Source organism: Ixodes scapularis, unplaced genomic scaffold, assembly GCF_016920785.2.
Source record: "Ixodes scapularis isolate PalLabHiFi unplaced genomic scaffold, ASM1692078v2 PGA_scaffold3__209_contigs__length_174095766, whole genome shotgun sequence".
In the NCBI taxonomy this organism is placed as follows: Eukaryota; Metazoa; Arthropoda; class Arachnida; order Ixodida; family Ixodidae; genus Ixodes; species Ixodes scapularis.
In genome coordinates this window covers 204,474-224,734 of record NW_024609868.1, presented here as the reverse complement: position 1 = coordinate 224,734, position 20,261 = coordinate 204,474, and the positions used below count along the sequence as shown (strand labels likewise).

Genomic DNA, 20,261 nt, shown 5'->3' with positions numbered 1-20,261 from the left:
GCTGAGGCATAAATTTTACGCAAAAAATGAACTTTTTTAGAGCAATATTGGTGGCGATATTTATTTGAAATTATGCGCGTAAAGTCCATGACGTCACGGAATGGTCACGCACTCTTTCCACCTCAACGTGACGGTGAAGCTGGTCCACCTCTCCTCCACGCGCCTGGACCGAGAGGGAAAACAATCGGAAAGGAGGTGACTAGCGACTAAATCGCATCTCGTGCTCTTAAAGGGATACTTCAACGAAATTTGAAATATTCCCGTCGTGTTCAAAAATAGGTTGAATATGTTTGTATTTTGAGCCTGGTGGCTGTATTTTTCGTTATAAACGGCCCACTCTGGCAAGCGCTCGGAGAAGGCCCAGCTTAGAGCATGTGACATCCAACGCAATTGTGACGTAGGTCGTCTCAAGACGAGCAAAGCTACGGCGAGTCTGACGTCGAGAGGATGGCCTAGTCGTTCCAGCCACCGAAGCGGCTGCTTTTGTTCGAATTTTGAGTGACGGGTTAATCTTCTATAATCTTCTAGGGGGACAATAGCGACTTCTGCGACACACAAAAGGGATTCTCGGGAAGAGGGGAGTTCCTCCTTCCCCCCTTCTCTCGTCGTGGCCGGAGACGAGACAACCTCCGTCACTAGCTGTCAAGGTTCCTAGACGAGCATTACAAACGAGGCGTTAGCGACATCCACCAGGTGCTCTTTGCTAATCGTTTAATTCGTTTTAAAATTCATTTTCGAGACTTTTTTAACAAGATATTGGTATGTTCCATGTGATACTGCTCTTTTGAACACATATAGACCAAAAAAATGAGCGCCGAAATTTCGTTGTAGTATCCCTTTAAGATTGCTCTAAAAAATTTTTTTGACAGTCCCACCCAAACTGTTTAAAAAAAAAAAATTTTCTTTTCAAGGGCCTTTTTAAAGTGGCGACGGCGGCCAATAGTTTTACCTGACTTGTGCATTCCTCATTCTTTTTGAAGCAATAGCTTTGCGAGTGACACCCTGCAGGGATTTCGGTGTTGGCATTTGTATTTGTCTGTCGTTGCAGCGGAGATAGAAAAATCCTCCTCTCCTGGGTCGAGGAGAAAGAAGTCGGGCGTTCCCATTGGCCGTGCTTTGTGAAAAACCCCGACGACCCGTGAATAACGGCGCAACAACGAGGAAGCGTCGGCGGAGCGTCTTCCCCTGCTCTTATAACTTCAAAACGGGTGTTTTCGAAGATTACTCGCATTATACGGACTCTGACTTTGGCAGTATCCAGTTGCCACGTGTAATGTTGGGGGGCTTTTGAAACTCCCACCACGTTTGATTTCACCACGGCATCTCTACTTCTCGAACTTGGCTCGAAACGTAAAATATGTTCTTTCAAAACTCGTCATCTTTTTTTTTTGTTTGTTTGTACCGAAACCGTTGCGAGATGAAACGACTGCTTTCGGCATGACTCGCATCGCGAAGTAGGGTGCCCAAAATTGTATGAGATTACAATTGTATCTGAAATACCCGATTCTGAGTACAGTAGACTCTCATTAATACAGACTCCAGGAAGCCGGACATTTTGTTGGAATTATTGGAAGTTTGATTCAAAATTTATCTTGGTATGATTCAAGATAAAAATATGATTTGCCATATGAGTTGCTAGATGTACAAAGCAGATATTTCATGATTTCCCCTACATAGGCCTACTGATCCTAAGCAGGTATGCCACTCACAAAGCACTTCTGAAATGGACGACGTAAGCTTCGTAATCTTTCCAACAGGTTTATCGTAGGCTGTCTAGATGGCAACTCAACTTTGTTCGTCGGGCCAAGAAGTTGTCTATGAAGCGGGAGACAGACGAGCGAGCAAGACGGGCACCATGCGGCAGTTTTCCTGGCAACTTGCGTGGACGCTGTGAGGTGGACCTATGCCACCACGTCACAAGGACCGTGCAAGTTGCTATGTAAATTTCTGGGTGTGCCTGGCTCTTGCCCCGTTGAGTGCGCTTCTCACCCATGACTGGCGCGCAGAAGCAACACCCCCGGAAGCCAGCTACGCAGGTGCTCTCTGCACTGCACCCATGCTCGGAAAGAAGCGCCCTCAATGGGGGGCCGCGGGAACAAAAAGAAAGAATTACTCGAAAATGCCGCTTGAAATAAGTGGCGTAGGAATAGATTAAGAACATAGCGGGACAGCCGAAATCTCGAAATTTGCTGGAATTAACGACAAGTGTGAAATATCAGAGATTGAATTATCGCGAGCCTACCGTATACTAATACGGTGGACGAATAATGTATGATTAAATACCAAATACTCGGAAGTATCTTTATACCTATTACGAGTAGACCATATTTCCCAAACTACCGGGTGATTCAAGGAGACGGCAGGCTCTTTAAATCGACCGGAAAATTCAATTTCCTAACCTATCGCGCTACGACTTTGTGCAGCGTTGCCCACAGATGGTGCATTCTTTTTGTAAAATTTACAAAGAGCGAACTTACCTGAGGAAAAAGTAAAGAAAGAAAAAGGCTTAGCTCCTATGGGAATGCAGCAACGCCACCGGTCTGCAAACAACACGGCGCCGTTTTGCACGGGAGACAAGAGATGGCGCAACGAATGCCGCCAACGAACGAGCATATGGCGCCGAGAGCCAGCGTCTTTAGCAGACAATCTTTTCGACTCAAAAGCGGAGCGCGTTCCACGGGCGGCGACAGTCGCAGAAACAAGAAGTTTGCTAAATACGCCGGCTCTCGGCGTCGTCTGCTCGTTCGTTGGCGGCAGTTGGCGTCGCAACCGCTTGCGCTAAATGCCGACGCATTTGGTCGAGAATCGGCGTAGCAACCGCGATAATTTCGGCATCATTTTTTTTTTCTTTATTTCTCCCGAGGTAGCAGAGTTGCTGGGGCGCCAGAAATATTGGTGCTGAAACCGCATTTAACTCGACACTGCATCGCATTCTGCGTTATTGCCTTTGCCACGGCAGTGGGGGAAAGGAGCAACTTTTTAAATACCTTGCACATTGTTGTAACGGAAACAAAAATAAGTGTGAATGCTCTTCATTTCGAAGGCATCGCGACTGTGGTTCCTAAGCACACCGCCCCGGTTGCTTACTCACCCATAGTTGCGATTTTACGACTACAAGCAGCGGACGTTGGTGCCACCGAGATGATGCCCACTGTCCGCCTGGCAGCATCTACCTCGCGAGGGGGCTGAGGGCAAAGCCTCGGTTGGTTTCCTTGACTGGTGCCCGAAGGGAAACCATGCGATCTTGCCAAGTGCCCCGAGTCGGCACCGATAATGAGCAACTTGGTAAAACAAATCCTGGTACAGCCCACAACTTTAGGTATTGCGTGCAGGCTCGAACATCACTCTTTAACTGTGCACTATAGTATGAAGGCTACAGTCCATAAAATGTGTTTTATTTGAAAGAATGCCCATCCTCGGGGTTGACCTAGATTCGAGTAAATCGGGCGTGGCCACCTTTGGTGTATTTTTCTTTTTGCACTTCCAAATTTTTAGGGCTTAATTTCCTCGCCTTTAGCGCGTGCACTTTTTTGTGGATGAAAGAAAACAATTGCAGTAATAGCGATGGCTTTTCTGGTCTTTTTAAAAGAAAAATGAACTATTGGACATATAAACGTAATAGTAAACCTACCCCGATTACGATATCATTGAATAGTCTAATTTTGCGCGTACTTTTGTAGCTATTGACAATTTTCGCATCTATTCACACGCAAGTTTTTTTCTCAGCCGTTATATATAGTCGGAGGTCGATCTGTAATAGCGGAGAAAGAATATTGGCTCTTACAGACGAGGGAAATTTCCGAGCCCGTCAACAAATCAGACGCCGCCCCTGGTTGGTGGCTGCTTCTAGCACGCCGGTGCGAAGTGGCGAAGCTCGACGCGCGTGCATCACGAGCATGCCACGTCTACAGGGAAATGAAATTAGTGGAACCGGGGGAGCGAGCCCCCCAGCACGGCAGAAGCGCTCGCACGTGCAAGAGGAAGGGGGGACGAATGGACTGTTGCAGAAGGCCTAAGGGTTCTTTTTGCCCCTGTGCACCGCAACTGTTGCCCGTTACACCCGCCCGGGCAAGATCCGGCCAGAAGTGCGGACAGGCAGCGAGTAAAAAGAGGGTGGCCGCCTGCCCTATGCGTTGCGCCGGCCGTGTCAGATGGCACTTTTGGAATGCAAAAGCCTGGGAAGGCAAACACCTACAAATTTGGAAATGAATGCACGTAGGCTAGAAGATGTTTAGCGGGTGTTCGTGAATGTAAGGGCCAGGGAAACGTATTAGCGAAAACCTCTTTGAAAGCTGTCTCTCCTTCCTAATACTCTGTCCATCTCCCTCTCGAGCTAATGCATACCACTCGCAGCGGCATCTGCCCCATTTGCACCGAGCTGCGCGAAAGCGCACACCCTTTGCGGACGGAAGGTGCAAAACATTTACGGCTGTCGATCCCCTTTGGGCTCTCGGAAGCTTTCCCGACGGCTCGAGCGGTGCCGGTAGACCCGACCTGGACGGCTGCGTGGGGGCTGAGGGGGGCTCTTTGCAGGAGCGGGGGCTGCCAGCCGGTCTGCCGGCAGGGCTGCGAGCACGGCCGGTGCGTGGAGCCGGACAAGTGCCGCTGCCACTTCGGCTACGTGGGGCACAACTGCTCGACGGGCTGCCGGTGCCACGGCCACAGCGACTGCGTCGGGCCCGATCGCCTCGACGAGTGCATCAGGTGCCACAACCACACGCTGGTACGCGCGGCCAGCCCGCCTCCTTTTGACGCGGGTCACGACGAGACCTAAGCGGCAGTCGTGGCGTTCGTCTACGTGTTCGGCTCGGGAATGTGGCGGCATCGAAGGTAGTGGACGCGCGTGACGATTCGGCAGGGCCCTGGGGGGACGCAAGTTGCGCGGCGTAGCCGGGGCACGAGGCATCTCGAGCGAACTAATTCGCCCCCAAAAACTCCGTCTCTCGTTAGATTCTTCTCCCGCCTTTTCGCGGTCGTGCTCGCGAACAAACGTGCACTTTCTCTCGCCTTTGACCGCGTTTGTAGCGGCCGGGGGTCTTGGCAGGACGCGCAGCAGGCTCGCCGGATTTCTGCGGTTGGCAGACCTCCGTCGAGACTCCCACCCGCTCTGACACCCCGCATTCGTTGCTGGTTTGCTGCGGCGCTGTCCTCTTTGCACACCGTGTCTATTGCACTTGCGGTCTATCGAGCGTGCGGGGAAGGCTGCGTTCCGGTCGACGGGCGGGAGAGAGGGGTTTGACTCTGACAAGGCCCCCTTGGAACCCGCGTGTCGTTAATCTGGATCGTGTTAGTGCGTATTCCACCACACGAAATGACGTCCCTCCTTCACGTTGCGGTAGTTGTTCGTCTTGTCGATGTTGTAGTGGGCTATGTCCGCCATCCGTGTTGCAAAATCCTAGATTGCACCTGTGTACAAAGCGGAGATGTTACCACCGAAATAAGCTGCAACGTTAATAACCCATTCTATACGTCGTGTTTTCGTAGTACCCAATGTGCTCTGGACGCGCTTTCTGGAAAAATCATGGCGTATAATGAAATGCCGTTGTAGCACCGTCAATGCCAAGACCTCGTGCCGGGAGATGAGCTTTCGTGCGCTCCAGAACCAAAAAGAAACCAAAGCGTTTAGGCCAAGAGCTCACGTCAGTTCACGCGCTCTCGAACAAAAAAGAAACAAAAGCGTCGGGAACAAATTGGTCGGATGTTCATTTTCTTCCAAACGATTTCGTTCATGCACCGTGGCGTGTGTGACTGCGACGCCGATGTCGACGACTTTGCCGCGATCTGTCGCAGCTCTCTCAGTGACCGAGCTGGAGATGAACGATTCTCTGGGGACTGACCGGGCGATTTTGGAAAGATTGCTTTAATGAGGGTCCTTGGAGCGGGGATGGCGACCCCGTGTGTCCTTTGGCCCCCAGGGCCCCCAGTGCGGCCGCTGCGAGCCCTTCTACGTGGGCAACCCGAGCAAGGGGGGCGCCTGCGTGCCCTGCCTGGACTACTGCAACCAGCACACCAACATCTGCGTGGAGGCCGGCCAGCTGGACTTTAACGAGTCCTCGGCCTCCCTCTCCCCTTCCGAGTACCTGGAGGTGAGGCCCTTTCTCTGCCCCTTTCCTAGGGCTCCCCACAGAGGACCCCAATTACACCCGACCTCGGGCAGCCAGGAAGCTGCAAAAGGACTCGCGAGTCCCCTTTTACGCATTGTTGGACACGAGATCGACCGAGCGCATTAAAGAACGTATGTGAAGGGAAAAAAATAATTTTTAAAAGCAGCCTAGATGGGAAAGAAGATGCCCTAAAACAAATTTGCGAGGGAAAAAAAGAGCTCTATTTACGGCACAAAATGACCTTGTACTAGTTGGTGCCCGTGGAAGCGGGCGGAAAAGTGGCTCCTAGAGTCCCGCCACTGGCCACGAGAGTCACGTGGTGCTTGCGCTCTTGCGGGAGCTTTCTAAAGGCTCTAAAAGTTGCCGATCATTCTTCATTCTAATTGGGACAAAAAAAGGAATAACCAACTTTTTGAGCCCAGAGGAAGATCCCGAAAGAGCGCAAGATACGCGGGATGGACCCGTGCGCCCTTTAGAAATTGACGGCAGTGGCGCGCTGGAGTGTTCCCTTCCAGCGGCGGCGTGGGGAAAAGTCCCTAAGTAATGATGATGATAATTACTTATTTCTGATTTTTAAATTTTTGATTCTTCAGCTGGATGGAACTCGCAAAGTTTCTTTTATTATTGGAAAAAATATTTGAAACTACTTTTCGCGTACAAAGAAGAAATAAACCACGTTGAATAACCTGAGACTGAGGCAGAAGTGAACAAACAAGTCGAAGGAACAGAAAAGGACGTCTCAAACTCAGCTACCAGGTTTATTTAGTCCGCTTGCTTATGTCAATCAGCCAGCACCAACACAAAAGGGGCAACCTCTCATCAGTTCAAAAGCCAAACCCTCCAATCAGCCACAACCTACACAAAGGGTCCGAACCGTCCAAATGCCAAAGCCTCCGATACACTGAGTAGTACTATGGACGGCCTTCATGCCGATTCACAATCTCTACAATCTCCCCCAAAATTTAACGAAAGAATCAGTACCTACTTCCTTCCAAAAAAGAAAACTTTATGCCAGCGATGAAGGGATGACACTTGCTGAATCTACAACGGGGCAAAGGTACACACATCCAAAGAAAGAAAAAATTATATTTTTAAAAAACTTTTGGAATTTTTATCGAACGAAGCCGGACTTATTTGCCAGCGACCTATAGGGGACGCCACTGTCGGGCAAATATGGCGGTCGAATCCAGGTCGTGCCATGTGTCAGCTCAACGCACAATGCTGGGGCAACAGCAAGAAGCATTGGACTCAAAATTGGTTCCCCCGCATTTTATCTTCCACGTTCTGAACCTGCGGCGTTGTGTTGGGGTAAGCCAACTTCCCGAAGCTTTACTTTCTTGGAGGAAAGGACTGCCCCCTGTCCTTCCACGGTGCTGATGAATGTCGAGAAACGCAGAATGTCACGCGGTTCCATAGGTCTCATGCACCTGGGTCACAAAGAGATATTACGACACAGTCACCGGTAGAGCTGTTCTGTCGCGTAAACCACCGACAACATGGAAGCCAGAAGAGATGAGCAGAAATCGTGGAGGGACCTGTTCCGGCCAGTTCAGTGTTTTCCCGCTAGGTGCCGTTTGTTTTGCTGGTGTCGCTAATGCAATTACCTAGAGATTTTGTCCACACCCTTACTAGTCTTTTTGCATCATTCCTCTCCTTGTGAATGATTTCCGACCAAATCACAGGGCAGTCGTTACATTCTTGGGCATGTTTTGCGATTTCCGAGTTTGGTGCATTGTTCTTCACGTTTCTTTTGTGTTCACTTGATCCGTCATCGATGCATCGTGATGCCTGTTCTACATACTTAAACCCGCACTCCAGTGGTATCTCATACGTAACAATTTACCGATTTTTCTCAGTGGTTCTTTTTGCAGTTATTCGCGCCTGTTTGAAATGGCGTCAATCTACCGAGGTTAAAATCTGGGCTAAAGACCGTGTCTACTCCAAACTTTTTCGCACATGCCTTCAAGTTGTGTGAAATTTCATCAAAAATATGGGATCACAACAAATCTAGTCCTTTCACCTTGTTTCTTTTCTCTCCTTCCTTCGGTAACCATTTCTAGCTGCCGTTTGATAAAACTGTCTTTATACCCTACACTGATCAACCTTTGGCATTGTCTTTCAACCGAATGCGCGATGAAATGAACACACAATCTGTCTAGCGCGTTTCTGGCCAACAACTTTACAACCCCAGCTTTTACGATCTTCGAATGACAGCTAATCCTTGGCAACACCGGTTTAGAATTTTCTTGATCCCTCGATTCGTGTGAATATCTAAGTCAATATCCCTTGATTCATGTGAATATGTAAGTCTAGGAACTCTAGGACCCCCCTTTCGGGTTTTTTTGTGGTAAACTTCAATTCCGGAGCCGCTGATCTTATCTCACGCTCCAGACTGCCTGTTAGATCATCCGTTAGCGTGCATACTATGATGTCGTCCGCATAGCTTCTTACTAACGCCATACCCGGGGACTTCTCCTCCAGTCGATTGTGCACTACTCGATCCAAGGAGTCAACTTCCGCTAAAATCGGTGCAACCTACAAACCTATACAAGCGCTGTCTTTTTGAATGTACTTCCCTCCTTCGTATTCGATTAGCGTGGACTTCAGATAAACCTCGAGGATTGTTGGGAAACTCTCTAACGATACATCTGAACGAGATTCAACTCCAATGCCTCTCTGCATCAACCGAGTCTTTTCTAGGGAGCAATAAAGGTCCTTTAATATTCATGGATGAAACAGAACATTGCTGCCCATGAAACTTTTCCAAAATGTCGATCAGCTCATTTGAATTTCTTACGAGACAATCGACCTTCGCTGGAGAAACTTTGAAACTACTTTCTGCCAAGTTCTGTTCTCATTGATGACCGCACGGAGAGGCATTTCAGGTTTATGGTCCTTGAGAAAGAACCTGATACTTAATGTCGAATTTGTAGCACTCGTGATACTTTTTGCTACATTCTTTAAGTTGTCTTCATTCAGGAGTGCACAAATGTTTCTTCTCAATTTTCATACATTGCCCACCCACTCGGAGAACAGAGATTCCATTGCAACTTGTGTTTTTTTTTTCCTTTGTTTTTTTTTTGTTCACGCTTTGTTTTTATTGATGCCCTCAGCACCTTGATCTCAGATCATTTGTGGGAGGAGATGAGCGATGGGGATGATGTTGGATGAAAATATGTTAAAATAGATGGCGAATGCCTGCCTCCCGAATGAATTTCAGGAGGGACTGAAGCACTGCCTCTCTGCCTGCTTGTGCGCCTTCGGGACTCGTCCATTCTTGGAAGTTTGTAGGACGAAGCTGATGTGGTAGTTTGCGGATGACACTTGGGTGAATACGCTCTGTCGCTGGGCATCCCCAGACAAGGTGCTCCCCCAGCGTAGCTTGCTGTCCGGACTTGCACCGGTCGCACTCCCCCGCGACAACGGGTGGCGGGTCGTCTGGGTGTCCTCGTCGTCTTGTGAGGCCAAACTTGTACCGAAGAGCCGGAGTCGTGGCGGTGCGCGTTCTAATACGCCGCAGGATTACCCTATCGGCCCGACTGAAGCGTGTCGGTAGGGTTCCGTGAGGGTCTGGTGGTATTTGGGCAGCGAGGGTTTCCCTTCGATGTTTCCTTTTCAGGGACAGAAATGCGTCTGGGTTGAAGGGTAGGACATTATTTTCTCCTTCACGACCGACACCCTGTAGGTCCCGATTTGGAAGCACCGGCGCAGACTCTAGCGCTGCTTTGGCCGCATTGTGGGCCTCTTCGTTTCGATGCCGGAATGACCCGGCACCCACCCAACCTGAAGGGTTCGCCCATCGAGGGCGAGGAGCAGTGCGATTGTCCTCAGCTGGCGGACCGTCGTGTTGTACGAGCTGACGTCCTGGCACTCGGCGTAGGCGTCTCTGGAATCGGTGAAGACCCATATAAAATCGAATGGATTCGTGTATGCATTCTGTTGACACACGGCCTCACGTGCACCCTGCCATTGGCAAGACGGCAAACTTTCTGGACCTACCCGTTTCCAATAGTTTTAATGACTTTGTTTCCAAGTCCTTCTTAACCGCGTTCACCTCTCCGTCTTTTGTCCTTTGGGTACGCCTCCCCCGTGACTTTCTCCATCCTACTGATAGCTACAAAAGCAACCTTTTCTTCCGGGATTATGGCCACAGTATGAATGGTAGACGTCAAGTCTCGAAGGTTTTACACCTAAGCAACGCTTCTGCCCCTTAGCTAACACTTTGTCCGTCTTGCGTGTTAATGCTTCCCCACATGGATTTACCAGAGACTGTCGGGACCATGCATCAACCCCAAACCAGGTTTTCCGAACCCCATTGTGAACAATTTTCGAGTTTTTTAGACTGCCCAATACACGCTTCACGTACCATAATCGGTCGAACGGGGTTCTTTTGGTGCTGCTCCATCGATGGTACTCCCGGTGGAACTTGAAATCATGACCCAGGAGAAGCGTCCAAAGTCTGTCGCAGGCTCCTCTGACGTCCTGGATCCTTTTGCTGGCTCCGTCCCGGTAGGCCTTGATTTTTTTTAAAACGCGTTAAGCCAGCGGTGCACCACACTCTTTGTACCACGCTCAGCGTGCGGCAGCGTGTGGGCTCTGGTGACTTCAGCAGCGGCGCTGTCGTCTCCAGCGTAACTTGCAGCGGCCACGGCGCGCAGGTTTACCGCGTGACTAGTGGCCGGTCGCACAACTGGTAGCCACTTGGGCGCCAACTACAAATTCGTTTCGCGCCATAGACGTATTGGTAAAAAAACTTTTTCTCGTAAATTAATTTTTGACATTCTTTTTCCATTTAGGCTGTCTAAACTTTTTTTTCTTGGCGTATGTTTTGTAAGGCATTGCGGCTCGAACCACGTGGAGCAAAGGCTCGCACCGCAGAACCCAGGGGTCGATACCCACCCCTGTCCGTTTCGATCCGGAGGAGCGTATTGCCACTGTGTAGTGTGCGTTAAAGACCCTGGGCTAGCGGTTGTATTGCACCACCTCGATTTTTCACCTCCGGCGGAGACACCCCACGGGGGCCGACCAACCTTCCGTCGTCTCAACTAGGGATGTCGCGAACCACCCCAGGTTCGATTTCGGAAGGTTTCGATATTTGCGAAGCGAACCGAGGTTCGATTTAGAAAAATTTCGATATTTTCGTACCGGCCGAGGTTCGAATTAAAAAAATTCGCAACTTTCAATCACAGTGGAGTTTCGAATTCGAAAAATTCGAAGCTTTCACGGTTTCTAAAATTTCGGATTCGAATATTTTTTACTTCAGGTTCGATAAATTCGAAGATTTAGAAATTCTTTGGAAATAAAATTCGAAAACTTTGAACGCTTCGAATTTTTATAAACATGAAGTTCGAAAAATTCGAAGATTTCGAATTTCTTTCTGCATAAAGTTCGAAAAGTTCGAAGGTTTCGATTCTCTTTTAACGCTAAAGTCGAAAAAAAAAACTTCGAAGATTTTGAATTCCTTTCTAGTCCAAGTTTTCAAAGTTCGAAGTCTGGTTTTCAAGTTACTCCACATTTTCAGTTTCAAATAACGTTTTCACGACTCACTGGTTTTTCTCAAAATCAAGTTTAGAAAAGTTAGGGTGTGATATCTAAATTCTGCGAAGTTGGTCAGGCAATTAAATGAGACGACGAGTGTCCCGGATGTGCTGGAATATTTGCCAGTGCAGAGCGACGTGTGACCATGGATCAGTAATTGTAACCGCCAGCCCCGGGGGGGGGGGGGGGGGGGGGGTGGTCTTTAACCTGGATCACGCAGTAGTGATCACACGAACACACCGTTTTACTAGACTCATCCAGTTCAAAACGACCAGGGGCGAGCAGGAGGTTGAGGCTCAGGAAAACCTTGAAGCGACCTGGCAAACTACCTCGCCACCCCTTGTACGCTGGTAGTAATCCGATCGAACGCCGCCCGAGTGATGCTGGCATATAGCAAGTTAAGTTTGTAATTCTCCTGGAGGTTTGTTTTCTGGGACGGAGGAATCGCCTCGCAAAAAGTCGACACAACTCGAGGTCGAGGAGCTTTATACCGTACGAGTGGCGTCGGAAGAGGAAAAACAGGGGGAAAGAGGATGGGGGGGGGGCTTCAGTTCCCTTCCCCCCCTTCCAGATATTTTGGACTGTTAAAGAAAACAATACGGGGAAAGAGGGCGTGGTCAAGCTTATTTTAATTTTAAATTATTTATGCATATGTATAGCTACTGTCGCCGCTCTTCACTGCATAAAAGATTGCGTAGATGGTCATTGTTAGAAACTCGTTGTCAGAAGGCACTACTCGTCACATGCTTAGTGGAGTGGTTCCGAAGTTCAAAGCTATGTCTTTTCGACCTAAATACCTGTGCCAATAGTAAAAAAAAGAATAAATGCGGGGATAAAAAGCTGGAGAAAAAAAAACAATCAAGAATTCGCCAGAAGTGTTGTATTCTTGCATATTCAGAGGTTCAGAACTTCGAAACAAGTTTCTTTTACCAAAATGTGTACAGGTTAAAAGAAACACGTCCCAGGAACGTGAAGCGAAAAAAAAAAAGTTTTCTTTTAATGACATGCTGAACTTGAACACTATTAGAAATTTTCTCCCATGAGTTAATTTATTCCTTAACGTGAAAAAACAATAAATACATTATTTTGTATTCTGCAGATGGCAATGATATGTACTGTCTGTGGTGTTAATTGAAATGCGATATACCTCAAACAATTTAAACGAAAATAAATATCAAGTTTAGGGCATAATTGCATGTAGATACATGTTTGGACATTTCTTCGAAACTCACGTTCAATAACATAATCACATCTTAAGACGGCACTCATTCTTAAAAAAACTATAACATCTCTACCATAAATAGCTTCGGCTACAGCGCGCTTCAAATCTGGCACAAACGATAATTGTCAAAAACCCGTCGTCCTTCCTCGCCCCTTCGGGAATTTTTTTATTTTTTTTTTATTTTAAAACTAAGCATGCCAGAACATTGAAATAAACGGCATTGTCTTTCTTAAAGAACGCAGCACCGCATGTCAAGTTCGAGAAAAAAAAATTATGAATGTACCTCACTACTTGAATTCAAATGAAACTGTCCGCCGGTCTTTCGAAGTTCGTCGAACTTCTGACTTTTCAGGATTCGAAAGTTCGAAACTTTTCGAATTCTCTCGATAAATAAGTTCAAAAGTTTGAAATTCATCAAACTTTTTGGTCAGTCAAGTTCGGAAGTTCGACAAGCATCGAACTTTGCAGCACAATAAATTCAAAAGTTCGAAAAAGATTGAATTTTTTAGCGTAATAAGTTCGACGGTTCGAAAAGCGTCGAACTTCTTAGCTTAACAAGTTCGAAAATTCGACTTCCGTCGAATTTTACGATATAGACAATTCGAAAAATCGAAATCTTTCGAACCGCTTGATTCGATCATCGAAACTTCGATCCGAAAAAAGTTTGCGGCATCCTTAGTCTCAACATACACACGCCCTGGAGCAAAACCTAGCGAGCGCATCACCCTCGCTACAGTCGCCAACAGAAGGAGAACAGCGTGTCGTTCGAGCGCTTGGCACGCGCTTCGTGCATTCTGCCGTGCTTTAGCTGCGCGCACATGCTCAAAGTGCACGAGACGACGAGGCACCGTTAAAAATAGAAAACTTGCACCGGAGGGTGGTACAACGGAAGCTACTTCCTGCCGTTCTGGCCTCGCCCGCGACCCGTCGCATTTGAGGAGGGCCGGTTGTCCTCCCTCAAACGTGTGACGGCAATGTGGAGAGCAGCGTTGTGACCGTGCAGTCGTTCAAACGCATCGAGCACGGTCCCCTGGAGTCTGCCGTGTGCCGCTTCTGCCAGAACAGTACAGTGGGGCGGCAGTGCGAGGAGTGCAAAGAGGGCTTCTTCCTGGCGGCCAGGGACGTCAGCATGGGTTGCCGGCCGTGAGTTTCTCCTTCTCCGTCCCCTCTGCTTCCAGAGTGGGACGTTTTACTTTTGGGAATTTTCGGAAGTCTGTAGAAACACGTATTGCGTGTGTTGGGAACATTTTATTCTCGGTGGATACGGGAAATTGATGGAACGGAATTGCCGGGGGAATAGAGGATCGTAGCGGAATCGGCTAAAAGTGCTCTTACATTATCGCCGGGGATGGGCGCAGCGCCCTTGAGCCTGCATTCGCCAGGTGACGAGCGCGTCCCCAACGCGTCGGTGGCGTCTCGTAACGGATGCAACGGTGAGGTGCACGCATCTGCCGCGCACTCTCCTCAAACACGTTTTCCACCGTGTAGGTTCGTTAGCGAGGATCGAGTGCCTCCCAGTCGGTACGGGTTGGAGCCCAACATGTCGGCCGTTGCAGGTGCGAGTGCCACGGGCACGGCGACACGTGCGACCGCCGGACGGGCGAGAACTGCAACTGCAAGAACAACACGGAGAACGACCGCCAGTGCAGCCAGAAAAGTGGCAAGAACAACGCCAGTCCCTGCTGGAACCTGCAGGTGGGGTACCGACGACCGGGCCACGCGGAACCTGATCCTTGCCTCTCCCGCAGTGCTCCAAGTGCAAGGAAAACTTCCAGGGTGTTCCGACCAATGGCCACCAGTGCTATCGACACATGCGGCTCGAACAGGAGTACTGCTTCGATCCCCACACGCAAGGTGACCCTTTCGGCCCAAACTCTGACAAATTTTATACCCTAGCCGAAAGCGGAGGCAAAATCCTAGTTTGAAGCAAAATTGCGTCACCATTTGTAACTTTTGTGGAACCTGCATTCATATCTGAGGACAGCCTTTAAATAATTTAACCGAATTGCAAAATAGTGACCGCTAACTAATGTATTCTACCAATGAGTTTGCGACTCAGTTTGCAAATGATCAGAAAAAGAAAACTCGCAACACGGTCTTCGACCGCCACGAGACATTTTTATGGTTCCTGCCTGTGTGCAGAAAGGTAAGTATGCTCTGTTAAAGGACGCATAAAAGTGGAGATGTTGCGAGTCTTCTGACCTTCTTGTTCAAAGAGTTTAGGAAAACTTTTTTTAGGTTTAAATTTGAAAACTTTGGAACTATAAAACCTTGCAGGGATTAAAACTAACAAAGTTAGTATGTGGAGATTCTTGAAAGCTTAGTTTCGAAGGTCTCAAATTTCCTTAGAGATTAAGTTTGAAAAAGTCTAAGATTTCTTATTTCTCTTAAATTCAAACTTTATAAAAATTGGAAAATTTCTAATATCTTTGCAGTGCCAGTTGGAAAAGTTTGAACGAAGTTTGAAGTCTTCGACGATGCTCATTTTTGTGTTGAAAAACCCCCGTAAATCTTTTTTGGGGGCCGTACATCGAAGCAGTTGGTTCCAAAATCCAAAATTAACATCTTAATTACAAAAGCGCAAAGGACAAGGACAGGACAAAGAATGAACAAGACAAGCGCTTACTAACAACCGATTGTTTAATGCAGTGGTCGGCAACCTTTTGGCGAAGCGGGCCGAGTCGCCGTTAAGCTAAGGCGGAACGGGCCGGACGGCAAGCAGCGGGGGGTGATTAAAAAAAAAACACTTGCACGAACTTACATTGACGAACATAAATTGAAAATGAACAGTTTCTTTATTTCATGAGATACGACATTTCCACGAAAACCTAGAGACTCCTCTCAGTGAGACTTTTGGTGTTGAACTGCGCTCGCCAAACTACAAACATCCACATTCAAGCTGCTAACTGCGAGTCACAAAACATTGTGGAGGTTCTCGTCAGTCATTCGTGAGCGGAAGTTGGATTTTATGCACTTCATTCGTGAAAAAGTCTGCTCGCAGACATGCAGCAAATTAGTCAACTTTTTTTTTTTTTTTTTTCTTTAGCTGGCTGCGTATGCGGGAAGGGAGGGTTACCGGGAGGCTGAGGGCCGTATAATACTACCTCGCGGGCCGGATCCGGCCCGCGAGCCGCTGGTTGCCGACCACTGGTTTAATGCATGATAAGAGAAAGACGAAAATGAGAGGAGATTTAATCAATTATAATGCCAATTGTATTCCCACGTAAAATGATTAAAAAGTATTTGAGAAAAATTAGGACTGATAGAAAAACAAAGAAAAACAGCCAGATTAAGAAAAAAGGTTGAGATACCCTATCTCTTTCTCGGACAGTGAAATTGATGGTGTGCTAATGCACGTGTCTCCTTTTTCTATTATAGTTTTTGCCTCGAAAATTTCTCTGGCTCTCTTGCCCCAAAAGCATTTGAGTACTTGGGTTCGGAGCGAGAGAGCCAGAGAAATTTTCGAGGCAAAACCTATAATAGAAAAAGGAGACACGTGCATTAGCACACCATCAATTTCACTGTCTGAGAAAGAGATAGGGCACCTCAACTTTTTTTTTTTAATCTGGCTGCTTTTCTTTATTTTTCTATCAGTCCTAATTTTTCTCAAATACTTTTTAATAATTTTACGTGGGAATACAATTGGCATTTTAATTGATTAAATCTCCTCTCATTTTCGTCTTTCTCTTATCATGCATTAAACAATCAGTTGTTAGTAAGCGCTTGTCCTGTTCATTCTTTGTCCTCTCCTTGTCCTTTGCGCTTTTGTAATTAAGATGTTTAACCAACTAGCCCAACAGTTAATTTTAATCCAAAATGAAGGCTAGAGGTACTAACAGGCAACCAGAACCACTCGTATAATCGAAAGAGCGTCCGAAAGGAAGAACTTTGCACGTTGCGAACACGGCGGTTGAGGCGGTCGTGAAAGAGGAAGGCCTGGCGCAGAGTGCAGCCCGGAGCCGACGGTGCTGCCCCAGGGGCGCACGGCCTTCTTCGTGGTGCAGCCGCGCTACATGAACGTGGACATCCGCATCGTGGTGGACGTGACTTCTGGGTCGGCGGACCTGCACCTGTCGGCCAAGGAGGACGCCTTCGTGGTGGAGCTGAACCGGTCCAGCGGGGCCCACCTGGTGACGCTGGACCGGCGCTACGGGCCGGCCGAGGGCGCCTCGGGGCTGGAGCGGCGGCGGGAGCCTGCCCCGGGCCCGGCCACCTACGTGCGGGTGCGGGACCCCCGCGAGGTGCTGCTGGTGCACGGCCTGCGCCGCCGCCTGGTGGTGACGGTGCCCCAGGACGTGTACGACTTGCGCAGCACACGCCTCTACCTGGTGCTGCTGGGTGCGGAGGAGCCCGCCCGAGGCAGCCTCTTCTTTCGCCAGGACCAGACGCGCATCGACCTGTTTGTCTTCTTCTCGGTCTTCTTCTCCTGCTTCTTCCTGTTCTTGGCTGCCTGCGTGGTGGTCTGGAAGCTCAAGAGGGCCCTGGACGTGCGCCACGCCCGGCGCCTGCACGCCGCCCAGATGGAGCACATGGCCCGGCGGCCGTTTGCCCGCGTCTGCGTGGCCCTGCCCGAGGAGGGGGAGCCCCCGCCCCCCCGCAGGAAGCGCAGGGCCCCCCGGGACTCCCCCAAGGGGGCCGGGGCCACCCGCCCCGTGGCCGTGGAGCCCACCGGGGACGGCGTGGCGGCCGTCACCACGCTGCTCGTTCAGCTGCCTGGCGGGCTCTCGGCCCCCGTGCGCCTCGCCCTCGGCTCCGCCCTCGTGGCCGTGCGAGGAGGCGGCGCCACTGGCGGCATTCGCGCCGCCATGCGACGCAGAACCGGCCACGTCAACTTGTGACGCTCTCTCGTCGTGGTATGCATCGTCCCAGTGCTTGCGTGCCGACTCGTTCTTCCAGACTGTCGTCGAACCGGTGGCTGCGAGATCTTCTTTCCGTCCAAATACGCTTCGGCGTCTGCAAGACTCTATCGAGGACAGGTTTTGACTTCAAATGCCTCGTGCGACAAGGGCCACTCCGACCGAGTTACGTCGTCTTCTTCCCGCTCCATTTGCCCTCGTTCGGAGAACTTTCGCCGTGGATTGGAGCGTCGCTCTCCGCGGAGGGAATCGGAAGAACGCCGGCTCTTCGCGTCCCGGTTCGGTTTGTGATTGCGAGCGTACGAGCAGCGCAAATCTATGTGCACCGAGACTTCCTCTTTACGAACTTTTGCAACTATAGTTCCTAGCAAATGAGTTTTATTAGCCGCGTGTCGAACTTTTATTACAATTTTACTGACTTTAGGCACGAGCGTGCCGTTGCGTCGCTGTTGTCGAGCGACTTTTATTTACCCCTAAGTGCCAAAAAATCTTTGCTCCGTTTATGCTCTGCATGATGTTTTAGTTTGAGATATTTTAGGTTATTTTAGCGGATATGCCAAAAAGGCCGAGGCTGCAAGAGCCTTTTTTAGAGCCGTTTTAAGTAAATTGCAGCTCTTTCTACCACTAATGTAGGACCGCCTTGAGACTGGGAGAGACCAGTTTTGATGTAGTGGTTGCGGACACTCGCTTTGTCTAAGTTGAGTTTGGTTACAGTGCTACAGGCAGATTCTTTCTCGAGGAAATAGCTTTGTGAGTGGAACCCTGCCACAGTCAAAAGCTGCTTTTGTGCATCTCACGCAGTGAATTATCTTTGGTCGTGATGGTCTGGATAATTAGTAGGCAAAAGCAATAAGTGCAAATAAAACATTTTTGAAACCTTCGTAAAATATGTTACGCTAGTTTATTCAGATTGACAGTTATTGCACAGCAAACATGTTCTTAAACAATAGCCCATACAGTAGTCAATATCACCTAGTTTACAAGGCCCACACCAGACTACAGTCGATTATATCGCAGGTATTTAGAATTATTGTTTATATCAAACAATCCAAACATCCCCTTGAAAATCACATGTAATACCATAGGAGCGTTCTCTTTTTGTATCCAATTCCCATGGCGGGGACACTCACTATAGCGAACGAAGCCCAGCTGCCCGCGATCCGATTGCGCAGGTGGCGAGCACATCAGTGTCGTTGCGTAGCTGCCAGACCGCCAAGCCAGCATACATGCGGGAAGATACATGGCAAAAGCAGTTCTGGAAAAGGAAAAACAATGAACAGTAAAAAAAAAAGTGGAGGATGGCAAAAGCAAGGGGAAGGGCAAGTGCACGCACGTGTAGCAGGGTGTGCCCGCTGTTGGAACAGTAGCCTGCGCCCTTTCCCCAAACACTGCTCATGCTCAAGCTGGAAAAGAAGGTGAATATTCTAGCAGAGCTGAATGATTTCATCTGCGCTTGCCAGCTGTTATATGAGGAGCTGACAAAAGGAAGTTGAACTGAAAGGAGGCCATTAAAATAAAGATAAAGGAGCTTAGTCAACAGCTGCAAATTGTCACCAGTCAAACAGAACAAGGCTCCCTCGAGAGCATTAAAACGAATTTGCAAAGCCAACCAGTACCACTCTAACAACAAGGACCAGTTGAAGAAGCTTGAGGACCAGATCGAAGAGGAAAGGGCAGTCTTTCACAAAAAACCGGTCACTGCGGCAAACCTAATTGATTATCGGAAAACGAACAGGCTGTTCGAGCTCAATCGGTCTGCCTTCTATCGGAAACTTGATGAAGACCAGAAGGAGATGGACGAGAACACTGATGTTGATTAGGTGATTACTTTCTGGCGAGGAATCTGGGCAACCGAAGAAGGGGAGCACCAAGAATTGATTGACCTATTGGACCCAGGGGAGGAGTACATGACTGCGGTGTACTTGACTGGACGGAGGAGCCTGCTGCCAGGAATGAGGGAACTGCACCTGAGTAGCAAGCAAAGAGCACAGCCAGCATCAGCCCTATCGTTCACTTCTACACACGACTGTCATTCGTTCAGGGAAATGCCTTACCCTTCGAGGTCCCCTGCGGTGCACCTAGCTGGGAGAAGGAGCCCGCTGCCAGGGAACCGCACCTGAGTAGCGAGCAAAGAGCACAGCCAGCATCGGTCCTGTCGTTCACTTCTACACATGGCTGTCATTCAATCAGGGGAACGTCTCACCCCTTGAGGCAGTCGTCCCCTGTGGGTATACAAAGCTGGTACGGACACAAACGTCTCCATCCTCCCAGTTGGCGGGACGAGCTTGGCCGTGCAGTGTCAAACAAAATTTAGTTTTTTTATATTTTTATTTTCTTTCCCTCCTGCTCCAGACGTTTCCTGCAGCAGTTTTTTCTGTGCCCTTCCCGCACCAGGGCTTGGGACTCTCTCACGAGCTGCAAGGATATTTGGTGGTCGTGTTCCCATCAATCTGAGAAGTAGCTGTAACGACGTTACTTTTACAGTTACTCTCGAAAAATAGTAACTCTGTTACAGTTACAAGTTATTTCCACTAAGCAGTA

General features: G+C 48.9%; 1 protein-coding gene across 1 annotated transcript in view; it reads left to right on the top strand.

The window, feature by feature from the left end:
- LOC115328458 (multiple epidermal growth factor-like domains protein 8) overlaps nucleotides 1-18,607 on the top strand; it is a 126,595-nt gene extending 107,988 nt beyond the window's left edge. The window contains exons 32-37 of the mRNA XM_029989671.3: nucleotides 4,534-4,723; nucleotides 5,916-6,086; nucleotides 13,868-14,007; nucleotides 14,421-14,559; nucleotides 14,613-14,718; nucleotides 16,810-18,607. Coding sequence (XP_029845531.2) covers nucleotides 4,534-4,723; nucleotides 5,916-6,086; nucleotides 13,868-14,007; nucleotides 14,421-14,559; nucleotides 14,613-14,718; nucleotides 16,810-17,702 — 1,639 coding nt within the window. The 3' untranslated portion in view covers nucleotides 17,703-18,607. The remainder of the gene's footprint in view (nucleotides 1-4,533; nucleotides 4,724-5,915; nucleotides 6,087-13,867; nucleotides 14,008-14,420; nucleotides 14,560-14,612; nucleotides 14,719-16,809) is intronic.
- The last annotated feature ends 1,654 nt before the right edge of the window (nucleotides 18,608-20,261 follow it).